General features: G+C 57.1%; 1 protein-coding gene across 3 annotated transcripts; it reads left to right on the top strand.

Moving 5' to 3' along the window:
• Positions 1–1,587: 1,587 nt before the first annotated feature.
• Positions 1,588–27,106, top strand: SPATS2 (spermatogenesis associated serine rich 2). Of its 3 annotated transcripts, none has more exons than XM_084499961.1 (13): positions 1,588–1,701; positions 6,584–6,937; positions 12,907–12,986; positions 13,267–13,375; positions 14,189–14,238; positions 15,429–15,687; positions 15,930–16,139; positions 17,913–18,048; positions 23,642–23,700; positions 24,319–24,428; positions 25,379–25,481; positions 25,773–25,990; positions 26,085–27,106. In XM_084499961.1, the coding sequence occupies exons 2-13, from the start codon at positions 6,913–6,915 to the stop codon at positions 26,361–26,363; spliced, it is 1,638 nt and encodes a 545-aa protein (XP_084356087.1). In that variant the 5' UTR covers positions 1,588–1,701; positions 6,584–6,912; the 3' UTR covers positions 26,364–27,106. The 3 variants fall into 3 exon arrangements, with proteins under 3 accessions (XP_084356087.1, XP_084356086.1, XP_084356088.1); XM_084499960.1 differs by having other exon boundaries at positions 15,927–16,139; XM_084499962.1 differs by lacking the exons at positions 1,588–1,701; positions 6,584–6,937 and adding an exon at positions 12,694–12,775 and having other exon boundaries at positions 15,927–16,139.

Raw genomic sequence — 27,106 nt, 5'->3', positions numbered from 1 at the left:
TGCTGCTGTTGTGTCTCTGCTTGGCGCGATGCGGTGCTGGGGCCGGCACCCTGCAAACCAGCACAGGGGGCGTCCATCAGCCAAGGGATGGATGGATGGATGGATGGGGGCTTGTGCAAACCTTTGCACCAGGATCTGTGCAAAACGTTGCACCAGGGGCTGTGCAAAACATTGCACTGGGGTTCGTGCAAACCATTGCATGAGGGTCTGTGCAAACTATTCCACCAGGTCTTGTGCAAAACATTGTGCCAGGGTCTGTGTAAACATTGCATGAGGGTCCGTGCAAACAATTGCATGAGGGTCTGTGCAAACCATTCCACCAGGGCTTGTGCAAAACATTGCACCAGGGCTTCTGCAAACCATTGCATCAGGGCTTGTGCAAAACATTGCATGAGGGTCTGTGCAAACCTTTGCACCAAGGGCTGTGCAAACCATTGCACCAGGGTCCGTCCAAATCATTGCACCAGGGTCTGTGCAAACCATTGCACCAGGGTCCATCCAAACCATTTAACTGGGGTTTGTGCAAATCATTGCAAGAGGATCTGTGCAAACCATTGCACCAGGATCTGTGCAAACTCTTGCACCAGGGTTTGTGCAAACCATTGTACCGGGGTTCGTGCAAATCATTGCATGAGGGTCTGTGCAAAACATTGCACAAGGGTCTGTGCAAAACATTGCACTGGGGTTCATGCAAACCATTGCAACAGGGTCTATGCAAACCATTGCACTAGGGTCTGTGCAAGCCTTTGCACTAAGGGCTGTGCAAACCACTGCACTGGGGTTCGTGCAAACCATTGCACCAGGGCTTGTGCAAAACACTGCATGAGGGTCTGTGCAAACCTTTGCACTAAGGGCTGTGCAAAACATTGCACCAGGATCCATCCAAACCATTGCACCAGGGTCTGTGCAAACCATTGCATCGGGGTTCGTGCAAACCACTGCATAAGGATCTGTGCACACCGTCGCACCAGGGCTCGTGCCAGGCGCTGCAGAGGGCTCCGCGCCCCACTGGGTGTCCGCAGCCAGGGCCTGACCCGGGCGGGGCCGTTGGTGGCGGCCCCGGGTCTCGAACCCGCGGCCTGTCGAGCTCCGACCTGGCCGCCCCGCCGCTCGTCACTTTCCGGAGCGCGCTCGGGCATTTCCGCCGCGGGGCGGAGGCTCTCGGCAGTTTCCGTCCACGTTCGGCGCCGGCCGCCCCGCCCCGCCCCGCCCCTCGAGAGAGCGGGGAGGCGGGGCGTCGCCACGGCCGGATCCGATTGGCTCTCGAAGGAAGTTGGTCACGCCCCTTGCGCGCGCGGTAGGCGGGAGAAGGCAGGACCCGCGCGCCCGCATTGGTTGTTGGGACCCCTCCCGCCCCGCGCGCCTAGAACCCCTCTCATTGGTCAGACACACTCGGCCCGCCCCCCGCCTCGCTTCCGATTGGCTACAACCGAAGGAAGGCGGGCTGAGCCGAGCCTCTCCCTCCTCCTCATTGGCTGTCACCCTCGAGGGGGCGGGAGCAGCGAGGCGGCCCCGAGGCGCTATTGGCTGCGGGGACGGTGCTCGCGTCCCGATTGGCTGGCGCGGCCTGAGGGCTCCTGCCGGGCCGCGGCCCCCGCCCCCCGCCCCGGTGCGCGGCGGCGGCGGCGGCCTCAGGCCCGGGGGGGGCGGCGGCGGCGGCGGCGGGGCTGGGAGCGCCCGGAGCCCCCGGGGCCGCGGCCGGTGAGTGCGGGGCGGCCGGGAGGGGGTCGGAGGCCGGGGGGGGGGTGTCCGGGAGCGGCACCGGGGGCACCGGGAGCGGTGCAGGCCCCGGGTGGGGGCGGGGAGGGGGCACCGGGGGGGGCTCCCCGCGGCCCGGCCCTCAGCGCTGCGCCGCTTCCGGTTGGGGGGAGCAGGGGGGGAAGCTCCCGGTGTCCCCCGTACTCCTCAGCCACCTCCCGGTGCCCCCCGGTCCCCTTCAAGCCCCCCCCCGTCTCCCCGGTCCCCTCCCGGTGCCCCCCGGGACCCCCCGGTTCCCCCCCGTTCCCCCCCATCCCTCCCTACTCCCCCTCTGCCCTCCCCGGCCTTCCCGTTTCCTGTCCCCGGTTCCTCTCCGGTGCCCCCCGGTCCCCTCCCGGTGTTCCCCGGTTCCCCCCCGCTCCCCCCGGTCCCCCCCCATCCCTCCCTACTCCCCCTCTGCCCTCCCCATCCCTCCCGTTCCCCATCCCCGGTTCCTCCCCGGTCCCCCCCGGTCTCCCCAGCCCCCTCCCGGTGCTCCCCGGCCTCCCCCTGTTCCTCCCCGGTCCCCCCCACCCCCCCCTCATCCCTCCCCGGTGCCCCTCTGCCCCCCCCATCCCTCCCATCCCCCATTCCCATTTCCTCCCAGTTCCCCCCAGTCCTCCCAGCCCAGCACGGAGCCGCTCCGATGCCCCCCATCCCGCAGGTGCCGTGGTTTATCCTCAAATTCCACCAATTATCATCAGGGCCCGTTTTTAATTACACCCTCACGCTTCTCCTCGGGCCGCCAGACCCGAGGTTTTGGGTAAGAAAAGGGGCAAAAAGGGCTCTCCGGGATCACGGCACCGGCCTGGCCCCGGGGGTTACGTCGGGGGAAGTTTTCGCCACTTTGGGTTGGGTTTTGAGAGCCGGCGTCTCCCTGCACATGCTGCTTGCTGCCTTCCCTTCCGAAATACTGCAATTTCTTCCTGTTTTTAGGTGATTTGGGTCAAAAGTGACTCCTGATCTAAAGGATGCGTTCACCCTCTTAGAGGTGAAACGGTTCTTAATGGTGAAGCCGACCCGGGATGTTCAGTGGTGCTGGGACTCGAGCAGAAAGCTGGCACGGGCGGTCCTAAATAGCCAAAACACCTCAAAACGCCTCAAAAGGACCCGGGGCGAGTTTTCCTGCAGCCCCGAGGGGCTCGCTGAGGCTTGGGGAAAAGGCAGGTGGGCTACGTGCCGAGCTTGGGGGCTGCGCACAGAAAGCAGCAGCGCTTGGCCGGAGCCTTTCCCTCCTGCCTCGTGCCCGCGGTGCTGTGCAAAGGACCCAAAAAACCCGACAGCAGCCCCCCGGGGCCAGTTTTTTTGGCTACCGAGCACGGAAAAACCGCGTTTATCGCGGGTAGGCACCGGGCGGGGTGCCGTGACGTCCCGGGAGCGGGTACGGGGCTGTTTTATCACCCCAAGTGCCCGGCCCTGCTTCCTTGCGCTGCCCGAGGAGGCCCAGCTCGCTCACGGAGGCGCGTGTGGGAGAGCTGCCGACGCTCGGCCGTGTGAGGATTTAAACAGAACGCAGGCAGCTCGTTATCTCTGAAGTTAGGTGCTCGGTTTGTTCCTGCACAAAATAAGTGGCCTCAGGAAATACTAAAAAAAAAAAAAACAAACCACCAGCAAACCACCACAAAACCCCCGAGCCTCGAGAGTGAGATCAAGAAACCGTTTTATTCGGTCCTCTGTACCGCACGGCTTCACGATCCTTGTTGGTGGAGGCGGCTTCGGGAAGCTGCTGGTCCTGATTTGGGGGGAAAAAGCCCAAGAATTGGCCATGTCGGGTTTGTTTTGTGTCGCTGGACACTTTGCAGCGCGGGGTGATAACGCGGAGAAGTTGGCTTGAGGTGACCGAGGTCTCTGATGCCCCGGAGAGGTGCACGGCTGTGGGTTGGCCTCTTCCGAATTTAACAGGAATTTGCTGAGGGGGAAACCCACAAAACTGAGTCTCGGGGTTCCCACGCTGAGCACGTTCCTGGATTTTTGGTGTAAATGTTGATTTTTTGGGGGGCATTTGCTGAAAACCGAGCGAATTCCCCCCTTGTGCTGTCTTACGGGGCTCTGGCACCGTCCTCTGGGCTCCCTGAAGATGGATTTCTGCTTGGGAGCGACGACACGTTGCAAGCAGAGCCACTGCTGGTGCTTAATGCGTTGTGTGCGCTCCCAGAGCCTCTTAACGAGCTCGATCACTAGGATTAAAATAGCGTGGCGAGGGACTGCTTAGCTCGGGAGCTAATTAGCCGGACGCTCCGCGCAGCGCGAGCCAGCCGGAGCCGGGCGCGAGGTGCACAGAGGGGCAGAGCCCTCCCAGGGAGCAGCTTTTTCCCCCAGAACGCCGGATTTCTCACCAAAACCACCGTGGAGCAACCCCCAGCCGCATTTCTCACCGCTCGTTTAATTTCCCTTTCCGACAGGGAGCTGCCGAGTGCGGCAAGTTGACGGGAATGACCCGTCTAGACGGAGCGGGAGCAGCCCGGAAAGCTGATGCCATGGGCGGGGTGCTTTAGAATCGGTTCTCCTTTGCCGTGCTGGCTGGGAAATCGGGGAGGACGTTTCCCCAAGCAGGTGGGACGTGTCGCTGCGTGCGTTTCCACGTCGGCTCGGCGAGGGGCCGGCCGTGGCGAGGGGTCCCGCAGCACCCGGGGGCTTCCTTCGCGCCCCGTCAGTGCTTTCCTTTCGCCCTGCAGGTCGGTTTCCTGCCGCCTTTGTGCTGCTCCTTCCCCGTTCCTGCGGCCCGACGCGAGCTTGCCGTTGCCTTGGCTGCGGGCTCGAGGTGAGCCCTGCGGACGCTCCGACTTGGGATGAATCCTCAGCCTTAATTGCATCACCGAGGAGTGAGGATGCGCCCTTAGATCCTCGCCAGATCTGTCCGAGGCTTTTTTGTTTCCCCAGCCTTTTGCTTTGCCCCGTTTGCGCGCAGGCAAGGCTTAGTCTGGAGCTTGCCAAAGGCTGGTTCGGAAGCTGCCGGCTGCTGCTTGTTTTCCCCCCCCTAAGACTTAATTACCGCTCGTTTTTCCCCTTTGAAGTGGGTAAAAGTGTATTTCCTGGGTGATAAGGCGCAGTAACTTCAGACAGTCGGAGATCTCCTGATAACTTCTGCTCTGGCAACTCTTTTTACAGCCGCTTTCAGCCTTTGAATGACTGAAGCTTTGCTTTTCCTTTGCTTTTTGGGGGACGGGCACACCAGCAGCCTGCAGGCGTCCCTTTCCTGAGCTGAGTTTGAGGGAGTTCACCTCTGCCAACACGGCGTTTTCTCCTTCTTTGTGCTCCCCTGCTCCCTCCTGGGTTAAAGCCCCCCTTCCTTCATTAAAAACAAACACAAAAAGTGCAATTATCAAGGAGGCTGGTTGCATGGGTGCGGTTTGCGGTGCGGGTCGTTGCCTTCGGGTGCTTTAAAAACTGCAAGTGATGGGCACAGAGAGCGTGGAGCTGCGGTGCTCAGACCTCCGGTGCCCCGAGCTCCCCGCAGCCCCTCCTGGCTTCACTGTGGGGCCCAGGACGCACCCGAGGCTCGCGACCGGAGGCCGAGCGCTTCCTGCCCGTGGCCACAAGCAGCAAATTTAAACCTGGCCGGGCGCACGACCCGGTGCACATCGGCAGCACCCGGTGGCCTTGGCCTGTGCCGGGTTTCCCCGGGTGCCCCGTCTTCTGGCACAGGATTTCAGGCAGTGTCAGAGGTGCCGTTTGGTGTCCCGAGGCAGCAAAAGAGCTGATGCTGTTTAACTCCCCGGGCTGGAGCAGGTAAAGAATTCTTCTGCAGCCTTTTTTGCACCGGCAGCGAGCATCTGCGGCCTCCCCGTCCTGTGCTCAGCTTGCCAGGGTTGCTGGCCGGGAATAACTTCTGAGCTCCCGTGTGTTTAAGAAAGGAAGGCTCCAGGTACACAAAAACCCTATTTTTAAATTAAAATAGGCTCAGCAGGTCCCTGCTGGTGAGCCGTGGGTGTTGGATGAGCGTCGCTGCGTTCCTCGGGGTCATAAACCGTGTCCTGAGGACGGCCCTAAAAAAATGATCCTGGCCGGGGCGGGTGGGAGTTGAGCTTCTAATTGTTCCTGGAGCAAATTAGGCGTGTGTTTCTCTCTCATCGTGTTCCCTGATGGCCCCACCAGCAGCGTACGAGGTCTCTCGGCCGCGTGCGCCTCGCAGCTTGGCACGGCCGGGCTGTGCCTTTCCCTCCTCGCCACGAAGGCGGCCGGGAGGCTTGGCGAGGAGGGGCTGCCTCCTTCCCGGAGCTGGGAAGCTCTCCATTGTTTCCTTACACCGAGTGGAGCGCCCCGGTGCTCTTTGTTTAACCTGTCAGCTCCCTTGGCGTGCGCCTGCCCTCGCTGCTTCCCCCCGGCTCCGCTCACCCTCACGGGTGAAGATCCGCGCCCGTAACGCCACGCAGAGCCGTCCCTGCAGCGTGGTTTTCCGCTGAAACCAGCGGGGAAAACGTGTGAGCTCTGCCTGTGTGCACGGGAGAGATCCGAGGCTGCCGTGGCACCGAGCCCAGGATCCGTGCTCCTGGTCCCCCTCGGCTCGTGGCTCTTCGTGAGCCCGGTGGTTGTGCGGTGCTCTTTGGGCTCTGAGCCCCCCAAATCTCCCTGGCCATAAGGTTTTCCTGGCGTCCCGGGGTGCTGCAGGAGCTCCGGGTGAAGCCTGTTGAAACCCTGCGAGTGTGTAGGGAGCTTGGTGCTTTGTGTTTGATGCTGCTTCTGCAGCGCCTGGTACAAAATACACTTATTTTTCCTCTGAAAAAGCATCAGCAGGATGATTTTGACAAGCTGAGAGACTTGGGGTACGCCTTTGGCTAGTTCAGCAGCAATTTCTTACTTCCTTTGTTGTGTGTTTTTTTTTTTTTTTCCTCCTTTTCCTACTCAGAACCCAAGAAGACCGACACCAACGGCAGCAGTCAGGCGGCGTGACAAGGAGCTGCTTTTCAGAGGAAGGAGCCGCGGTGCTCTGCTGGCCTGTCAGCACGATTCTGACAACTCCAGACCCTGCCTGCCCTCGCAGCTGGGATTTTGCCATCCCAAACCAGATATCTGCCGCTTCCCGCGTTGAAACAAGGCGGCGTGTGAATTGCAACTGCCAGCTACGGTACTCGAGGGCAAGGACTCTTTTTCTTTTTTTTTTTCTTCTCTCTCTTTTTTTTTTCTATTTTTCCCCCCCCGTCTTGTGTAGCTGGACGTTAGCGCAAACACGCCGAGATGTCTAAAAAGCAAAATCCGAAAGGTAAGATGCGTGCGGCTGTGGTGCAGTCAAAATGCCAATAAACAGCACGATTGATTCCGAAGTTATCAATTAGGGAAGGGGTTAATTGCTTTTGCTATGCTCCCTTCCAGGCTGCTAATGTCACTTGACAGCTTATTGTCACTCTCGTGGTGACACGGTGCAACCTGTTGGGTTTGCTGACATTTCTAGCAGCGTTTCAGGTGTCCAGCTGGACAGTTCTGTTGGTAATATTGCCGCGCCTCCGCTGTCAGAAAGCAGGAGAGAAAGATTTTCAGCGGCTGAGGAGTTGCAGAGCCAAACTTATTATTTTCTCCCCTCCTCCCTGGGGTCCCCAGCGGCGGCCGTGCGAGGCTTCCCCTCCCCGGCGTGCTCTCGGGGCGGCTGTGGGATTAAATCTGCCGAGCTTCACCCCGTCCCCTTCCTTTGCCGTTGCACGTTCAGAGGCAAAGCTGCATCGAGCAGCTTATTTCAGCGAGGGATCTCAGCTGCCACACGTGAAGCATTAATTCCAGGGAGCGCGGGGAGGGGTGGAGGGTTACGAGTTTCTTTTTATTTGAGCCGACTGCTAATTAATAATTTAAGGCGCACGGGTTTGACAATTCGTGTCCTCTGCCTCAGGAGAAGAGCTTTTGTTCTCTGTAGATTTCCTTTCTCCGAGCAGCTTTGGCGTAGCCGCGGTGCCTACCTGAGGAGCCCTGCTGTCCTCTGACAGCTAGACCCGGGCATGATTTGAAGCAATTAGCAGCAGTTATGGAAATTACAGCGCGGGGTGATTCTTGAACGGCTTTTAAAATGCTGTGTCTGTGGCTGTGCTTTCGGAAGCCTCGGTACAAGTCGTAACGAAATTGCCTTTTCCCAGCTGCTGGACGTGGAGCCCGGCAGCTGCTGGTGCTGAGCACACGGGGAGAGAAAATGCTCCTTGGGGGGCAGGGAGGAATTATTGCGGCCGGGCAGGGCAAGGGAAGAAGGTTCTGGGAGACTGCTGGGGAGGGACAGGGAGAGCTGCTGCCGTGCTGGGCCCGGCTTTGGGGTGCTCCTTTGCTGCTCACGGTGTCAGCGTGGTGCTGTGGTGTTTCCCAGCCCTCTGTGAGGGCCTGGGTTTGGGCAGGTGAGGATCGCCTCTTCGGTTGCTCTTTCTTCTGAAGGCAAAGCAAAAGCCGTGTGCTGCGTAAGAGAGGGCCGGAGAGAGGTGTTGAGAGGTGCAGAACGAGTTTGAGCCGTGGTAAATAATGCAGCAGGTTTGAAACCGAATCAAGAACCCACCTGCTGCTGCTGCCGCCTAGAAGAGCCCCGGCCCTTTGTGAACCCCTCAACTCATCAGAAGGGAAAACGCTTCAGCCTGCAGCCCAGGCGTGAAATCAGCCCTGTTCCAAACCCGTGTGCGCACCCACGCGTAGCTCCATCCCCTGGGCTGCGCCGGACGGCTCCTCTCAGCCCTCACCCACTCGGTAAGGGGCGATTCAGAAATTCGGAGGGCAGGTAGTCTCCGTGATGCCAGACTGCTCAATAAATATTTTTCCAGCGTCTGGGAGATCCGTTGGCTTAGTGATCCGCGGTTCCCAGCGCTTCTCTTCCCCCCCCTCCCAGTGCCAAGCGAGCGTGTTCCCTCTCATCCCCCCTTCCGACTCGATTAATTGATTTGAGTGAAAGCAGCACCGGGCTCGGGAATGACTGCTGACCCCGGGATACAAAGCAATCACATAAATCTTGTTTCCGGACATCAGCCCGCGGCTGTAGGCGTGCCAGGTGCCTGAACCGAGCGGCGCTCGCGCTCCTGCTCATCTGGATGCATCGCGGAGCCGTTTCGACGGATGAGAAATCGCCCTGTGTGAGTTTCGGAGAGGGGAAGGGTCTCTGGGATCGGTCGCTGGCAAAGGAGGTTTCAGCCAGAGCAGCGGGGAGCCTGCACGGCGGAGTGAGGAGTTCCCTTTGAATCCTTTGAATCTCCCCCTTTGTTTACCCGCACGACACTCGAGGAGGAGGAGAAGCTGTTTGGCACAACCTGGCTGCTCGCTGTGTGCTCAGCCCATGCCTGGAGGACTTGGGGCAAAACCCACAGAGCAGGAGATCTCCACGCCGCTCCGAGTCGTGCAGGGAACACGGAGCTGGACGTGGAGCACATTTTGTAACCCCATAAATCCCCTCCTGGCTTGTGAGGGGCTGATGCCGGGAGCCCGTGGGGGCTCTGGCCGCATCCCTCCGTCTCCAGGTTCAATTTGATTTTTCCATCCCCTGCGTGCGGATGGGAGCCAGGTGGGGAAGGGCAACGCGGGCAGGCTCCCCAAAACTGCCCCACTGCTCGTGTGCTGAAAGCAGAGGCGCTGCCCAGCCTCGTGCTCGGAGAGCCGCCCCACAGCGCGTTCAGCCTGTTGCAGGCAATCTTTGTTTTAATTCCTCGTTCAATTTTCCCCCTCTTCCAAGCCATCAGGCCTGTTGCGTGGGATGCAGCATGCGTTGGTGCATCACGGCGTCCTGCTTCTGTCCCTCTCAGGGGGGAGATCTCGGGGTTGCAGGTCCCCCTTGTGGCCCCGATCCCTTTCCTGTGTCAGGTTTGGACTCAAACACAGCGTGCATGCTTGGGCCCTTCAAACCGATCTGAGAAATTAAGCAGGGTTTCTTGCCTAGCAAAACCCTGCCGTGCAGCTGCCACCTCCTCGGGCTGCCTTTGCATCGCGTGGCGCTCTCTTTGGGCACTGAAATAGTTTCCACGGCAGCTGCTGGAGGCACCAAGCCCCGGTTTTTGAGTGGACCCTGGCAGCGAGCGATGACGGAGGCTGAGCAAAGGGAGTTCATCGGCCAAGCACAGCCCCTCGCGTGGCTCCGTGCGTTTTGGTGGCAGGGAGGGCTCGCAGATGCGCACGGTGGCGGCGTTTGTTCTCCTGGATGGTAAGAGCAGGCAGAGGTAGCTGTCAAGTCCTGCAGGAGACCTCATTTTTCTTTTGTTCTGCATCCCTGTAAAGCACGGCGTTAATTTCTACCCGGCAGGTGCTGGAACACTCGTAGTTTTGCTCAATTAGATGTCAACAAAACATATCGGTGGCAGCATCCCGAACTGATCCCAAGCAGACCGGTGTTGATTCCACCCCAGTTTCGTACTTATTGCCCTCAAATTCACGGGGAGAGAGCTTAGCCTTGGTTCCTCTGCCTGTTAGCAGGAGCTGTGCCACGTGAACAAAGAGCAGGGCGCAGGGACGGAGTTTTTAAGGAAAAGCAGCACGCTCCGGGCTGCCAAACACGAGCTGTGGAGCTCGAAGTGCAACGCCTGGAGCCTGGGAGCAGCAGAACCACAAACAGCTCCCACGGACGTGATCTTTTAAACAGTGTTTCTTTCGGAAATCCTGATTTACCTGTGTTTTGGGGTATTTTCATCTACGGATACGCCTGAAAGAGCAGGCCGGTGGAGCGAAGGGGTTCTACCTCGCCCTGAGCAGGAGGATGCTTCAGGTGCTTCGTGTTCCGTGGCAGAGCTGTGCCTGGCAGAGCCGGCATGGTTACCACCGACCTGAGAAGCTGCAGACCCCGTAAATATTTCCCAATTTAACCAAATCTCAGCTGCACTCCAGGCAGCGATGCTGGGGCTCCATGAGCCCGGCATCGCTCGGAGCAGGGCTTTCGGTGCTGCCGTAGCAAGGAGGCTTTGGGGGGCCACCACACTTGGCCCGTGTCTGCCCCAGGCTGTTCTGATTGCTGGCTGCCAAGAAGCAGAGCTTTCTGAGGGTGTAGCTGTAATTCTTGCACGTGTCTCGTGCAGGAAGGGCTAATTAGCAGAGTTGCAGGAGGAGCAGACTGAAAGAAGCCAGCAGCACGATATTGGGTAGGGTGGATTCCTCCTGGTGCCCTCGGTGTTCCTGTTGAGGAGGAACGATCAGGCCGAGAAATAGCACTGAAACGCAGCAGTAAAGGACGGGGGATGAATGATCTCTTGCCACCCCGCTTTTCTGGAGGATACAGCTGGGAACACAGAGGCAATTAAGGCCGTTAGCGTCGCCCCTGGAGTTTATCACATCAAATCACCGGGGTAGCACCGCGTGGTGCCGGCTTCGAGGAGCACAGCTCAGCCCGAGCAGCGGAGAGCCTCGACACGTCGGGCACAGTCAGAGCCCTGGCGGTGCTGAGGGGCTCTCTGTCCCCGCTAAGATGTTCATTCCCCAAATCCCAGAGCCACCAGTGGCAGCCAGGATGGTGTCGGCGAGGACGTGAGCGCTTTAAATTCCGTCTACTCTTGCAAGTAGCCGCTACCACGAGAGACCCGAGCGCCAGCAGCCCTTTTAATGATGCCTGGCAGTGCTCCTGGGCAATATCAAATGTATACGGCGTAGTCTCCGTTGCATAATTTTTGCATGATAAACGTTTTCTCACCAAGGAGGACTCGGGCCGTGGCGGAGCGATGGGGAGCTGGAGAGGCAGCTGGGAGCGCGGCGCTGACAGGTCCGGTGCCCTGGAAGACCGAGCGCAAGTAGAGATGTGGGAGGGATGGGATTGAGAAGGTGCTGCTGGGGGGAGCCAAGCTTCATCTTCCCTGGCACCTGGGTCCTCGGTGGACCACTCTGCGAGGAGGGTTCTGAAAAAAGATTGCGAATCCTCACTCGGCGATGGGAATCTGAAGGCCATTTACAAGATTAAGGGCTGCAAAGTTGGGAGCTCAAACTCCTGCGAGCTCCGGAAACTTGAGAAAATCTTGCTCATGGGGCTGCAGCGGGTGAGGATGGAGCGGGGAAGAATTTAACCGTTCATCTGTAGCCTTAATAAGAGCCTGACCTTTCCATCATGCTCACAATTCTGTCACTGTATTTGGAGGCATCGCGGTTTAAATGCTACATCAATGTCTGGGAACCGCGGGAGTCAATGGTGTGTCTCAACGCCACGTACGAGTTATTTAGGGGAGGTGAGGGAAGGAACGTGAATCAGCAGCTGGGTACAGCAGGCTGGGCTACGGCACAGGGCAGTGACCGGGCGAGCTGCCCTGTCCCTGCCGGTGGCCCTGTCCCCGGGCAGTCCCCGGAGCCACCGAGCATCTGCAGGAACCCGGCTGAGGAGCTCGGCAGGAGGACCCCGGCCTCGTGCCCGAGCTGGTGCCCTTGTAGGAAATCTGCCCTCGGTGCTCTGCGTGCATGGGAAGTCCCTGGAAAGGGCTGTAGGGGCTTGGAGCAGGAGGTGGGGCTGCTGGGGTGTCCACCCGTGATCTATTTTGTCCCTTTTTTTGTAGCAAACCTGAAATCTGGGCTGCGCAGACCTTTGGCAGCCAAATCCAGCGTGGGTCTGGGATCCCAGCCCCTCGTGGTGCTCTCTCGCAGCAGGGCCCGCGGATTTCGGCGACCTTTGCTCGCTGGCAGGGAGCAGAGCTGTTGGCGATGGCCGCCTCAATTGCGGGTCTCTTTTGGAAAAGAAGCATTACCTTGGAGATCGCAGCTGGCGGGGAGCGCGAGCGGCTGAATCTTCAACCCCATTTATCAGGCTGCTTGCCATTTGTACCTCCAGGTGGAGGAAATTGGTGAGCGCGCTGCTCCAAGGCTCTCGCGCTGAGGCTGTCATTAACTCTTTATTACTGGGCTCAGTAAAAGATTAATGCAGAAACAGGGGGGGTGGAACGGGTCGGCCTCAGCGAGGCTCTCTCGCGGGCCAGCCCTGCTGGGGCTTGTGTTTGTTGGCTCACGGCTCTGCCCCGTGGTTGGTGTCAGAGTTTTATTGGCTTCCTGAGGTCAGCGGGGCGTTGGCACGCTGGGTGCAGCCGGGATTACTTTGTGGCACCCCGGCTGGTGAAACAGAACCTGGTCCTGGAGCGAGGCTGGGACGTCACGGCTGGTTACCCTCCGGTAACAGGAGCGGCCCGCGGACGCTGTGCGCCTGTAGGATTTCAGCCTCCTCCCCGGCAAGGCAACCAGCCGGGGCTGACCTCGCTTCGTCTCCCTCCAAACGCCTCCTGGTGCCTGTTGTTCAGAAGACAGCCTCCCTCTCCTTTGTCTTCACAGATCCGTCTGGGTTTATTTTTGATGTGCAGTCCAACACCGTGATGGCCCAAGGAGGAACCTTTGAAAACATGAAGGAGAAGGTAAATGTGTCTGCCGAGACCTGAACTCGCCACGTGCTGTGGAAGAGCTCGTGAACGCTGTATCTTTATCTGCTCTCGGAGGTGAAATATGCTTCTGTCTGGGAGCTAACTGCAGTTCTGTCAAAAGCAAAATTTTATTCAGGCTAAATCGTCCCGGCACATTAAAGTTTTATAAGGAAGTCATCAGTTAAGGGTTTCAGACTGCTTGCAGAAGGGTCGCTGCAGGCACAGCGCGGGGGAAAGCGGGTGGTTTACGTGTCACCTCTTCCCTTCCCTCTAGATCAGCGCAGTGCGTGCCATCGTCCCCAACAGGAGCAACAACGAGATCGTCCTCGTGCTGCAGCACTTCGACAACTGCGTGGACAGAACGGTGCAGGCCTTCATGGAAGGTAACCGTGGTGGGTTTTTTGGCTGGCTTTGTGGCCTCGGGACTCGGACCTGCCCTGTCTGTGGACCTTTTTTGGGAAGCAACAGTGCTCGTGCAGCTGGGGCTGTGTGTAAGTGCCCCAGTTGGCAGGGAGCTCTTGGAGCTTCCCAGCACGCCCAAGTACAGGCTCTGCACAAAGGCAAGCAGCAGCCAATTCCTTCCCAATTTCTGGTGGTGTTTGTCCATCCGGGGGTCAAGGCAGAGAGAAGTACTCGATAGCTCGTTAGGTAATGGGTGTTAGGTGTGCAATCACAGAAACTCTTGCTCTTGTGTGCAAAACCAGGCATGTCTTCAGCTTCCAGAGTTGCTGTCTGTGCTTTGTGCTGTGTTAGATGGGTTTTCTGACCCTGCTGGTGATGCTGCCCCTCGCTTTGCTGCTCTTGTTGCTGTGCTGACCAGCACAGACAGCCACACGGAACCCATGGAGGCTTTGGGCATCCTGAGCTGGGGTCCCTGGCAGAGAAAGCTAGCGGGTGTCTGACCCCGACCTCGAGCTCAGAACTGCTCCTGCAGGGCTCTGAACACCCAAACCTGTGCTGTGACAGAGCCAAAGCAAGGATGTTTGTCTGGAAACAGCTGGCCTGTGTACTAAGGGTGTAGTCCTCTTCGGGCCAGAGCAAAAACGAAACCGATCCTTTTGTTACGTCAGCCAAGAGAACTGAAACTGCTGGGCGTAGGAAGTGTCACGGCTGGTGCCAGGTGTGGAGGTGCTTCCACGTGAAAGGGCTGGAGGCAGGTGCCTTGTCCACCGCTCACCTCTGCCTTTTTGTTTTAGGCAATGCCAGCGAAGTACTGAAAGAGTGGACTGTAACAGGCAAAAAAAAGGTAATGCCTTTAAATATACTTTACTAAGGTATTTATCTCCTCTTTTATTTTTTTTTTTTGAGGATGAGGGAGGGCATAAATCCAGGCTGCAGAGAACAGCAAGCATTCCTCATAATTTCAATGAGAAAAGAAAGCAGAGAACAAACGTGTATATTGATGGTAGCAGAGCAGACTCCCCGAGACGCTCACTAGGTTTTCAGGTGCCTCACCATTCAGGGCAATGATTTACACGGTAACTTCAGTGCAAGTTGTAAACATCATCGTCTCACCCCATTTGCATTCAATTTAGTTGTCAGGCACATTGTGGTGGGTGCAGCAGCGGAAAAAAGGCTTCGAGACTTACTGCCCTAGCGATAGCTTTTATTCTGCTGACCCTCCGCAGGACCCCTAATCCACACTCCCAGCCCCACGCTGAAGTAAATCTTTCTCAGGTCCCTTTATTTCCACAGAGCTCTGTAATTCACTGTTCGGATAGTCGTGCAGTTCCATTTTTCATCGGTAACCTTTGGAGCTGAACAGTTGCATTTAATGCTGAGGTCTGTGGAAATATATTTCTGTGTCATGTAAGCTTCCTCGCCTGTTTTGCCTAGTTCTCTGCTCAGACCCCTGTGAAACGGTTAAATAAAGATTTGCAAAGTTCCAGGACTTGATATTATAATGTCTAAATCCACCAGGGCAAGAATCAAATCGTAATTATTCAGAAGGGCTCCTTTGAATTCTTGAAAAGCACCAGAATGAAACGGGGAGGGAGAAACTGCGACTGCACAGCCACGTGCTGGGAAACGAGGGAATTTTTGTCAGAGCGAGGACTGGAATAAAAGAAAGTTCTGCCTGGCTGCCGCAGAAAGCTCTGGGAGCTCCCCCCGAGCGGTGCGGGGCTGCTGCGGGTTGTGGCCCCAAATCTCTCCCGTTGCCCATCGGTTACGCAGCCTTGGTCTCGCTGGCGCACCGCCAGAGAGGATAACGCATTCGTGTCGCGTTAATGCCCCCGTATCTGTCCTCATTGTGGAATAAATCCCTCCGACTGTTAATAGGATCAACAGCCAGGCTGGCCGAAAAAGCACTTAATTCAGCTACTTTCAGCCAGTAAGCATAAGCTTAATTTTCCCTTTAGGAATTAAGCTTAACGTGTTTTTGTTTTTTTTTTTCCTTTCTTTCCCCACTTTGTGGCATGGATGCCTAATCCTCAGAACAAGAAGAAGAAAACCAAACCGAAACCGCAAGCCGAGCCGAGCCCTGGCCTCGCAGACCCCGGGAAATTGGTGCCCACTGAAGAGGAGCCGTCGGCGGACTCGGAGCAGGGTGGGATTAACGGTTACCATGTGAACGGCTGCGCCCACGACACCGAGTCTGTGGACTCGCTCAGCGAACGTTTGGATGCGCTCTCGGTTGATGCCAGGGAGCTAGAGGATTGCGAGTCCGCCGCACCAGCCATGCCTGATAGAACAGGTCAGTCTCTGTAGGGTGCCGCAGGAGACGGGCACCGAGCGTTTAAAGAGCAGAGGGCTGCCTCTTGCCCGTTGGGTTCCTTTGTTTCGGGTCAGCTCTGGGTGCCGAGCTCTTTGGACGGCTCTTCAGGAGCGAGCAGCTCGCCTCGCTTTCTGCTTTCTGCTCGCTGTCGTAAAGAGGCGGTCAGGGCTCTGCTGTCCTCCTCGCGTTCCCCTGTAAACGAGTGTGCTTTTCTACAGCAGTGCCTGAGCTAGAGAATGGAATAGCAGGCTTTGACACAAAATCGCTCACCATGCATCCTTCCCAGAGCCCTTCATCTCTTAGACAGCGGCCTGAGCAGAGGAGCGCTAGCAGGTCTCTGTCCAGATCCACGGCGAGCACCTCGGCTCCTGCCTGCCTGCCCGGAGCGCGGCTGGACGACGTTCCCGTCTCACCTGCTAACAAGAAGCTCGGTAAGGCCCTGGGGGGGGTCTGCACCCTCTCCGGTGCCACGGCAGGTTGCTGCTGGCCAAATTCTCACCACCTCTTCCACGGTGTCGCTGGCAGATAGCGGTGAGGCGTGCTGGACTTTGATTTTAATGCAAGCTAACGTGCTTCGTATTATCTGGCCACCGACTCGCACTCTTCTCCTCTTCTCCCCTACGCACAGTGGGGAATCTTGACAGCAGTTTAGCTGTAGTGCCCGGGGCAGCAAACCCATGTGTGTGTGAGAAGCCGGGGAGGAGGCAGCCAGTCTCGCTGCATACGTTTAGCCCATTCTTCTGCGTGCTCCCTCACCGAGCCTTTAGGTTGTTTCTCATCTTTTGTGAGAATTTGTCACGAGGCCAGAAGTTTGGTCCGGCCCCGTTACAAGAAGTGACAGCCTCCTTCCACCACATTTTTTTTCCTCCTTTGAGTGCTTTCTCCACAGCTGAGTTCTTACAATAACAAGGGGGGACAGGAAGGACCTCAGAGACCCCGATTGTGCTCACAGTTATTATACTTAGCGCGGTGAGACGCGGTGGTGGTGGTTCACCTTGGTGCTGCACTCCAAAGCTGTAATGAGCAGTTGTTAATGGAGCTTGGCAGGGGGCAACTGCACTCCAGCAAGCTGCGGAGGGCTCGGGCAAGGTGCTGCGCCCTGATGGTGAGCTGAGACGCAGAGACTAACCCTGGCAGCAGAGAGCCAATCCTCTCGTCTCCTGGGCTGAGGAAATAACCTTCTGTACAGATTTAATTTTAGCTCCCGAGATACTTCTCTTCCCCAGGCAAAGAGCCGATTCACTCAGTGATGCTGTGTGCTGGTCTTGGGAGCTGAATTCGCTTCCCTTGTTTCCTGTCCCTAACACATGCAAGAAAAATCTCTATTTTTTCAGACAGGGTCTTCTGTGAAGCTCTTTTATTTATGATTGCAATGGCAAGCGTCCTGCAAGCAGGAGCACGCAGTAGAAGTTTATCATAACCTTATATTATTCCCTATTACCCAACACCTGATTTCTCCCATTTCCTCTTTGGCTGACTACTACAGGCTGACACATATTTTTTTTTGGCTGACACAACCTACTCGACGCACTTCTATACCTTATATGTACAATTTAATTTGACCAACTGTTAATTTCTCTGTTTCCTTTTCTTTTTCCTTCTTCTCTCGTGACTAGAGGGCCCGTGATTTTTGTTTTTACTGATTTTGTGCTGCTCATCCTGTTGTTCTTAGCTATCCTTATTTTGGGACAGTGGGACCTTCCCCTTATCTGCTTAACGTAACTCCCCACTGCTGTGCCACACAATCACTGTTGGATATGCAAAGTTAGTGGAATTTTCCACTGCAAAAACACCTTCTGTTGCAAAAACACCACTTGGTTTCTCACACACGGAAGCGGCTCAGAGATGCATTTGGTGTAAGTACGGTGGTAGGACAAGGAGTAATGGCTTTAAATTAAAAAAGGGTAGGCTTAGATTGGATATAAGGAAGAAATTCTATGATTCTCATCATGTATTTGAAAATGTGGCCATCTCTGCCCACTGAAGGAAATTCCACAAGCTCTGGAAGCTCTTTCCTAAGCAGGAAAATCTCTAGGGCCGCCCCTGCTGAACCTAGTGCCTTTGTGCTGGGGAAGGAAATTTTTAAAACCAAGCAGTGCACGGTGTTAAAATAAGAGGGAAAGCCATCTCTTGATTTATCCCTGGTGGGAGGATTTAGCAGTGTGATTGACACGGCTGTTTGAGCTCTCCCTGTCTCTTGGTAGGTTCTAATATTGAAAAATCAGTGAAGGATCTCCAGCGCTGCACCGTTTCACTGGCTCGGTACCGGGTGGTGGTGAAAGAGGAAATGGATGCTTCCATTAAGAAGATGAAGCAGGTCTTTGCTGAACTGCAGAGCAGGTAAGTAAAATGTAGGAACGGATCCAGATGTTGAGGATTAAGATCAATGGGTTTGGAATAGGACTTCAGCTTTCCAGTCAGCCTAATGGCATGCTGGTGTTTGCCTTGCTGGCCAAGCGCCGTTCTTCAGCGTCTGAGAGCTCAGCATGTTGTAAAGAATAAGCTGGAGTCTAAAGTCCTGTGCTCTGCAGTTTTTAGAAGCCTTCTTTGCAGGCAGCTTTGCCAGGCCTGCGTTTGAGCTGTCATCCCCCTTGTGCAGCAGGAGGCTAAAGCACCTTCGAGGCTTCGGTGTGTCCGTCCGGGTCCTTGACGATCTTTGGCACTGCTTTTGTCCGAGAGTTAACCTGGCACCATAAAGCCATCTTAGACACAGATAAGGCAAGGAACTCTCCAGATAACTGCTGGCTGCTAGGTGCTGGAAGGAGAGGTGTTGGGAGCAAAGAGTGCGGCAGCTTGCGTCTTTTTCAAAACAAACATTTATATTTGACGTCTTCAAATGAGGGTTCAATAGAACGTGGAAGAGCAGGATCCTTCCCAAGGCATAAATACACAATAAGGATCATTCTGTAGAGCATTACTTCTCCCTTTTTAAACCAAGCTCTTAATACTGGGCACGATGTTCCCTACGTGTGTAATCAGGTCTTTTTAATGAACGTTTTCATTGTTTTGGGTAAGTGCTTTAAGGTGATATTCCAAAAGTCCTAACATCAGATGCACTTGCTGTCCTGGCTGACTGAGTGTATTAGTGAGAAGTTGTTCTTCTTGGTTATACAAACGTGATTGCTTTTCGTGGAGAAGTATTCATAAGAAACTGCACAGAGAGTTCTCCTTGCCTGGAGTGAGTAATATTTGACAAGTAACTAAACCGCTGCTATCACGCCGAAGGATTAGAGACTTGGCAGACGTGCAAATCTGTGTCAAAAGCTATCTGTGTCTGTAAACTCTGTGGCCTCAGAGGCAAGAGTGTTTAGTGGTAGTGATGTAAAGATTGCCGAATTCTGAAGCCCTTCAGCGAACTTGGTTGTTCAGCCTGGGCTTTTTTTTTTTTCCTCCTGCGTGTACTTGTGTTGAACTTTGCTACCAGGAAGTGCTCTCCTGGAGCAGAATGCTGCCCGTGCATTTAAATTCAGCATGTGCTAAAAATAGTGACAAAGAGTGTTTATGGAAGACTTTTGAACTCAACAAAAGAGGTGAGAGGGAGAGGGAGAGGCAGGGTTGGTGGTGTCTGCGTGCCCTCCCCTCTGTTTTGATGCTTTCTAACACTTGTGGTCTCCGAGCCAAAGCTGGACGAGGAGCTCCCAGCCCCTCTCGTGCTCTGGAAAAGCTGTGGCAGGAGGGGATTTTCCCCGCTGATGGCTGAGAGATTTGTAGCCCTAACTCGGGTGTGTTCGTATTCATATCAGCCCCTGCTGATAGTGGCTGCCGAGTCACGACTGAGGCCGATTCAGCGTCACCGCCGCACGCAGTGGGTTCTGCTGGGTTTTATCGGCCTCCCAACCTTACAACATCACTAAAAACCCTCCCTTGCTTCGGAAAATGTCATTCTGCTGGTTACCGTGCCCGGCTCTGTATAAGCAATCCTCGCCCTTTGGCTTTGTGTTATCACCTGCAGAAGGCTTGCTTCACGTTCGGCGAGGTTAAAGACCCAAGTCCAGGCCCGCGGCGCTGCTCCCATAGGGCGGGCGGGCGAAGCAGGACGCGCGGTTCCGGGAGCCGGCCTGGCACGGGGCCACCGGGAGCCTTTTCCCCTGGCACGGGGCCACCAGGAACCTTCTGACAAACACCCAGCAAGGCACCGGCCCCACGCAGCCCATAGGCAGCCCTCTGCAGTTAGGGCATTCAGGAAAGATTCACCTTCCTTTTCCCGAAAGTGATGCAGCTGCCGGTGAGCTGAGACGTCATTTGTTCCGTCACAGCTTTCTTTTTTTTCTCTCCCCCCCCCCCACTCCTGACCCAGAGAACAATTAGTGGATTTTAAAACCCCGTGGCATAGGACGAGATCCAGCAGTGAAATCCTCTTGCTGAATCACTGCTCCGGCTGGCGTCCTACCAAAGGCAAACCTGATTTAAAGGCAGGTTTGTTCATCTGAAACAGGAAACATGAGAAGCAAAGCGGGGACCGTTCCAGCTCCTGTGTGTCACAGACGTAGCTCAGGTGTCCTTTTAACCAGCGAGGGCTCCGGGCTTCATCCCCTCGCCAGAAACACGCCGTGGTCAGACCTGCACCGAGGCCAGGCACACGAGACATCTCCGAAATCCACCCCGAGGGGCAGGGGTGGGTTTCCTGCTGTGCGAGGATTTATCATGCAATCATAGAGTGGTTTGTGTTAGAAGGGACCTCAGAGCCCATCTGATCCCAAGCTGCTGCCGTGGACGGGACCCCTCCCATGGACCTGCCCCCAGCCCCATCCAGCCTGGCCTTGGGCACTGCTGGGGATGGAGCAACCTGTTCCAGTGCCTCGCCACCCTCAGAGTGAAGAATTTCTTCCTTTTATCTAATGTAAGCCTGCCCTCTTTTACTTTAAAGCCATAACTCCTTTTCCTATCACCCCACCCCCTTACAGAGTCCCTCCCCAGCTTTCCTGCAGCCCTCTGGGCTGGGGGATGATGGGGTAACCTGAATGAGGGAGTCCCGACAGTCCCCAATTCCCAGAATATTTTTCCTGCAGGAAAAATATTTTCTTCTGGCAGGGAAAGCAGCAAATCAGAGCCCCCCCGAGCCTTTAGGGTGGGGTGGGTGAGCTCAGCGCTGCACACCGAGGTGGGCACGGGGCCGAGAGCCCCTCTCCTGGCGGCTGGGTCTGAGCCGAGCACTCAGCTTTATTTCATCTTCGGCAGCTCCTGGTTCATCTGCTGCCCCTCTTTCTTCCTCAGCTCCCTTTCTTTGAGCCCAGCCCTTCTGGCAGAGGCAGGTTTGTGTTCCTGTCCCGGGACAGAGCAGCGCGGAGCCGGGGGCAGGCGGTTGGGGCAGCGGGGAGCAGAAGCCCTGGGGGGGGCTTCTCGGGATGGAAGAGAGCCGGGGGCTGCTCTGAGTCACTCGTCACGCAAAGCTCGGGCTGAGCAACTTGACCTCTGTTCCTCAGCCAGCCCAACTGTAAAATTGGGTAAAGGCCTCCAGCTGAGCTCTGCTGAGTAAATTAAATTACAAAGGGACGCAGGCTGGAAGCTGTGCCGGGGTGCGTGTGGGTCTGCCTGCGGGAGGAAGCCCGAACCAGCCCCTGGAACGCAGGCACTGGCTCCCAGGGAGTGATGTGTGCTCAGGGAGGGGATGTTTATGGGGTGGGTAGCGTGGCCAGCCTGTTCCTGCACCCGGTTAATGGTCGTGGCCACGCTCGCACCCTTTCAACTGCAGCTCCAGGGGATTCCTGTGGTGATGTGGCCCCGGGCAGGCACCGGGGGCATCTCCCTGGACCCTGCCCTCGCTTCTGCTGTTGTGGAGCCAGGTCGAGCTGCGCTGGGGACGGCTGGAAACAAGGTGAAGCCTTATTAGCGTAGCTTTTGACACGCGCTGTTGTATTTGCGCAGTTGGGCTGAGAGTGCCTGACCTGGATCAGGCCCCTGCTGTGCTCCGAGCAGGAACAATTCCTGCCCTGAAAAGGCAGATGGACAGAGCGATAAATCAACAGAAGCCGCCAAATGTCAGAGCTGCTGTTCAGAGGGAATTGTTTAAATTGATCTCGCTTCCATCCTCTCTGACATGCAGAGGAGCGGGAGCCGCGGCTCGAGTTTGCATTTCAGCTGCCCTGTGGGTTCCCTTTCAGGCAGCCGCTAAAATAAATACTCTTCCCATCTTCAGGCAAACCTTTTCTCGCTGAAAAAGCCCGTGGCCTGCGCCAAAGGGCTGCCCCTGTGCTTTGCTGATATCGCCCTCGGTCTAATTCAGTGTCTGCACTGCAAGCAGCAGAAAGCTCACGCGTACAAGGCGAGCTTTGCTGTCACAGCGCCGTTCCCTCGCCCTCTCCCATCCCTCTCTGGGATGGGGGAGAGAATGAGAAGGAAATGAAAGGCTGTGGGTTGAGACAGAGGCAGTTTTTTAGGTCAAGAAAGGAAAATAATAATGGTAATAGTACTACTGCTAATAACGTGCACAAACAAGCGATGCACCATGCCATTGCTCACCACCCGGTCCCCCTAACCCAGCCAGCCCCCTATATTAATTCCCAGCCTGACCCCATAAGGTACGGAATGCCCCTTTGGCCAGTTTGGGGTCAGCTGCCCTGGGTCTGTCGCCCCCCCAGCTCCTTGCTGCACCCCCAGCCCGCTGGCAGGACAGCGAGGAGCTGAAACGTCCTTGGCTCGGTGCGAGCACTGCTCTGCCACAATTAAAACATCGGGGTGTTATCAAGGCTGTTCTCATCCTGAATCCCAAACACAGCACCGTGACAGCTGCTAGGGGGAAATTAACTCCCTCCTAGCCGAAACCAGGGCATATATTTAGAGACCAGGAACTGAAATGAACGTTACAGGCTGGGTGTTGAACATGTTGAAGCCGCTGGTGGTGGCCAAGGGGAGGTGAGCTGCAGCGATGCCGCCGGCACAGCTGAGGATTTGCTGTGGGAGGCGCAGTGCAGAAACATTTCCAGGGAAGGTGTGAGTGAGGGGTTGGATTCCTTACGGTGCAGAACAGCAGCCACCAGTACCTGGCTCTGGCCGGAGTGGGAGCACTGGTGTTTCCTCTCCCATTGTAACTCCGGTCACTTGGTGGGACCGGAGCCCTCCTCTTCAGGCTGCGAGCGAGGGTGTTGCAGAGCTCCCTGCCCTGCCCTGCCTTGCTGGCAGGCTCTCGGTCGCCCAAACGTGCTGAATTTGGTAGCTGCACGGCTCTGCTTGCACAAAGACTGCTGCTGTGACACCCGGGGGAATCACGGTCTCGTGGCAACGGACACGCTCGAGGCACGCGGAGCCTCCTGGCGAGGGGCGATGCTTCGCTGTGACCCCCTGGGTGCTCCCACCCTGGGTGAAAAACCCTTGGACCGTAAGAGGTGGGTGGTGGGCACTGCTCCCGGGTCAGCCCTGCAGCCTTTTGGGATCGGCAGCGTGCGCCCTGCCGTGAAGTGGGGCAGAGCACCCGAGCTGGGGATTCTGGACGCTTTTCTAGGTTTAATTAACTACCGAGGCTGTAAGAGTGAAGCAAGGCAACCAGGTGGCTTCACAGTGGCTGCTGTGGGGGAAGAGGTGCCTGAATACCCGGAGCCGAGGATCCCATCCTGCCCTGCTGGTCGGTGCCCTGAGCAACTCTCCCACGAGCTGCGCCCTCGCTTTGCTCTGTTAAAGTCCAGCGGCACGGCTGCCGTTCCCTCTGCCCTTGCCAAGTGGCTCTGACTTTACCGGAGTAAGGTGACCACGCACCCAGCTGAATTTGGGGAAGGCAGCGCCGTGCTCCGCGCTGACCAGAGCAAGTTTTGTGCCAGCAGAGCCTGCAGCACCGCTCGGAACAAAGCCGGGCTGGCAGCGGGCTCCTGCTGCCCTCTGTTGGTCTCTGCTCGCTGGCCAACAAACCCAGAAACCGCCACCGCTGCGCCTCTGCCGTAGGATCTGGTGTCCCCTTTGTTTGGTTACTAAATCCTTTTCCTTTCTCTGTTTTTTTCCCCAGCCTTATGGATCGCGAGGTGGCGTTGCTGGCTGAAATGGACAAAGTGAAAGCAGAAGCAAGTAAGGCTCCAGCTTTATTCCAGCACCCGGCGAGCTGCAGGTGCTGCTGCGCCCTAAAGAGGCAGCCCCCCGAGGAGCAGATTTTGGTTTATTTCCTGCTCACGTTGTTCTAAATACGGAGTGTGCTGCGCAGCCAGAACTTGCCCTGTACCTTGAGCTATCTGATCAGATTGTTTGCTGCCTGACATGGGTCACAGCCTACGTGCTCTGTGCCCCCGTTAGAGGGGGGGGATGAGCTGCACCCTTCTGACAGCCGTTGCTGAGCACTTTGGCATTTTGGGCAGCTGGAACGGGCTTTGTCAGCCTGCCTGGTGCCGTTAGGAAGCTCCACGGGGACACGGCACCAACCCCCTGAGTCCAGGAGGCCCCGGGGAAGTAGTTAGCATGGGGAGAGGAGCGAGGCAAAGCTGCTAAAGCTGCGTGTCGTGCCCGTCTCCGAGTCAGCTCCCAGCTCAGGTTCTGTCTGCGTCTGGAGACGCGAGTGGCTGCGGCGGGGGGAGCTGGGGCTGCTCTGCAGCTGGCACGGGGCTGTCCGTGGGGGCTGTGGGGCACCTGCTGCTTACCAATAAGGGGCTGGGGCTGCTCCGGTGTCGAACTGAGCTGCGATCTGTTCTGCAGTGGAAATCCTGGTGAGCCGACAGAGGAAAGCCGAGGCCCTGAAGAAGATGACTGATGTGGCGGTGCGGATGTCGGAGGAGCAGCTGGTCGAGCTCAGAGCTGACATAAAGGTGAGCTTCCCGCTCTGCTCCTGTCTGATCTAACCTGATCTAACTCTCACCCGAACACAGCACACTTTTTTTGTAACCTCCTGGGTTCTTGATGCTTCTGGGTGCAGTTCTGTGTTGTGTGCAAGGCTTTCCTGCTCTCCGTAGCATCCAAAAGCGTCACCAGCGCTCTGCATCCTCCTGTCTGCAGCCACGCAGCAGGGCCTGGGACCCTGCATCCCAAATCTTCACTCTTAGCATGTTTTGTGTTTATAAAATACTGACTTCAGCCAGCAAACGACCATCCAAACATTAACCCCGGTGCGTGCAGTTCAACCTTCAGCCATTGTGAACTGGCACAGGGGCCAGGAACGTGGCCAAGCTGCAGCTTTGTCCTCGGAGCAGTAGTGAAAACCTCCCGCTGGTGCAGGCTGACCTCTGCCTTTCCACCTAGCTCGGAGAGCCTGCCTGCTGTGCATGAGTTGCTTTTATATTCTGTAAAACACTTCTGCTCGCCGGCACACCAGCTCCTGTCACAAGAGGTCAGTGCGAAGTTGCGTGAAGGATCAATTAAACTCCGGCTTGAAAACCGAGCTGCTGTCACCTCTGTTCTCCTGCAGCACTCGCCCCTGTAGCAGGATTAGTGCAGCCGAGGAACCTGTTGCCTCTGAGCATCCAGAGCAGAGGCCTGCACAGCGCTGGCTGCAGACTGGAGCTGCTGTGAGGCTGCAGCTGGGCTCCCGGGGCCCGAGGAAGGCTGTTTGCATGGAGGAGAAAGTCATGCAGGATAAAAATCTGTTCATTGGTTTCCTTAAGTCCTTGTAGCCGCCTGCCTTCTCAGCCGAGGCTTTTCAAGCAGCTCAGATACCCGTTACTAGGCCAAAACAGGAGAGCTTTGTCTCCGTCTCCCATTCCTGTGCTCTGTAACTCGGTGCCCGGGCTGAATTAACGCGTTTTCTCTCTTTTCTCTGAAGCACTTCGTGAGCGAGAGGAAGTACGACGAGGAGCTGGGCAGGGTGGCGCGGTTCACCTGCGATCTGGACGTGCTGAAGAAGAGCATCGCCTCCTTCGGGCAAGGTGAGCGGGCTGGGAGCCACCAAAACTGCACGTCTGTCCCCAAAATGTAACAATGGGAGAGGAGTCGGCTGCGGGACAGCCCTCCCTTGCCTGGGGCTCTGTTCTCCTTCCTTTCCCTGTGAGCTGTGCCCCTTTAGGGTCCCCACAACAGAAGTTTAATCTTGCCACAAAAAGCTCTGTTGCTGTTCAAGCCTTCGGCTCCAGCCCCGAGCTGCCCCAGCAGCAGCTGGGGGGGGCGAGTGGTTGGGTTCCCGCGTGCAGAAGGCGAATTTTGGGCTATTTCTCTTCCAGTTTCTCATCCAAAGAACAGCTACTCCACCCGCTCCCGGTGCAGCTCTGTCACAGCCGTGCCCCTGAGCAGTCCCAGCGAGCCCTCTGCTCCCTCCAGCCCCGCCTGTGCCTCTGCCTCCGCCTCGAGCCTTACCGCAGCGAGCAAGAAACCCTCGGCCCCTGCAGAGGCAGCAGCGCTGGGGGCCACCAGCAGCCGCCCCCCCCAGCCTCCCCGAGAGGTACCCGCACCCCCAGGGCGGCTCCCTCTGTTTTGGGGGCACCGGAGCTGCCCCCGTCCGCCCTCGCTCACCCTCCCACCCTTTTCCCTTCCAGGCTGCTCCGGGGAACAGGCGCCCAGGAGCCACTTTCAGGTCCCAAGGCCAGCGCCACCCCGGTCCCCCCGCCGCCACCGGGAGACCCAGCGGGAACCGACACCGGAGCGGGCCGGGCCAGGCGCACGGAAAGCATCCGAACCCCCCGGGGGGCCAGCCCCTGGGCAGCCCCCGCCGGCCGCAGCCCCCGGAGCCCGGCCCCGTCCCCCCCAGCACGCACAGCGCGGGGCTGCCCCAGCGCAAGCCCCGAGCCAGCCGCCAGGAGGGAGCCAGCTCCTGAGGGCACCGCGCTCTCCCCTCCGGGCCGGCGAGGGAACAAGACTGTAGGAAGCTCCTAGCTAGAGTTGATACCGAAGGAAAGTTTACACTTCTCTGTTCTCAATGCCACGGTTCGGTTGGTTTTTTCTTTTCCTTCTCATCCCTTTTTCTTCCCCCCCTCCGTTGTCTGCCGTGTTCTCACGCCTGTGCTGCGCTGTCCCCCTGTGTTCAGCCCTCCCCACGCTCCCCTTTCTTCCACCTTTTCCTCTCCCCTCCGTAAATCCCTGTGGCTCCGACCCCACCATCGGCAGGGGGGGGGGCCCAACACAGCCCCCAGCCTCTTTTTATGTTTCCTGTGTGCCACCACTGGGGGCTCACCTCGGAGGAGCCCGTGGCAGCCCCGGCCTCGTGCTGGCAATGAGGCTGAGCGCTGCGAAACGGGGGCTGGAGGTGGTTTTGGGGGAGCCGGGGGCTGCATTTTGGGGGGTCTGGCAGAAATCCAGACCCCTGCCTTCAGGGCATGAGGGGGGGGACGCGCACCCAGTGTTTGCACCCTTCGCTCCTCTCTCTTCTTGTTATGTTTGGGGGGAAATCTCTTCATTTTATTCACTCCCCCCCTTCTCGCCTTCCCCTTCCTTCCGCGGCCTCTGTCCCTAAATTAAATTTATAGCAATATCAATTAGCAGAGCTAATCCTAGGCGATACCAGGTGGGAAGCGTGACGGGTCCTCCTTTAGCCTTGTTCGAATAAAGACGTTCACGTTCA

Source organism: Aythya ferina (assembly GCF_964211825.1).
Source record: "Aythya ferina genome assembly, chromosome: 28".
NCBI lineage: Eukaryota > Metazoa > Chordata > Aves > Anseriformes > Anatidae > Aythya > Aythya ferina.
This window is presented reverse-complemented; position numbering and strand designations above follow the sequence as displayed.

Coding starts and splice junctions, on each gene's coding strand:
- SPATS2 (XM_084499960.1), top strand. CDS start 6,913: ATGTCTAAAAAGCAAAATCCGAAAG. Junction 15,688..15,926: donor AGCCATGCCTGATAGAACAG/GTCAGTCTCTGT, acceptor GCTTTTCTACAG/CAGTGCCTGAGCTAGAGAAT. Junction 25,482..25,772: donor CATCGCCTCCTTCGGGCAAG/GTGAGCGGGCTG, acceptor TTTCTCTTCCAG/TTTCTCATCCAAAGAACAGC.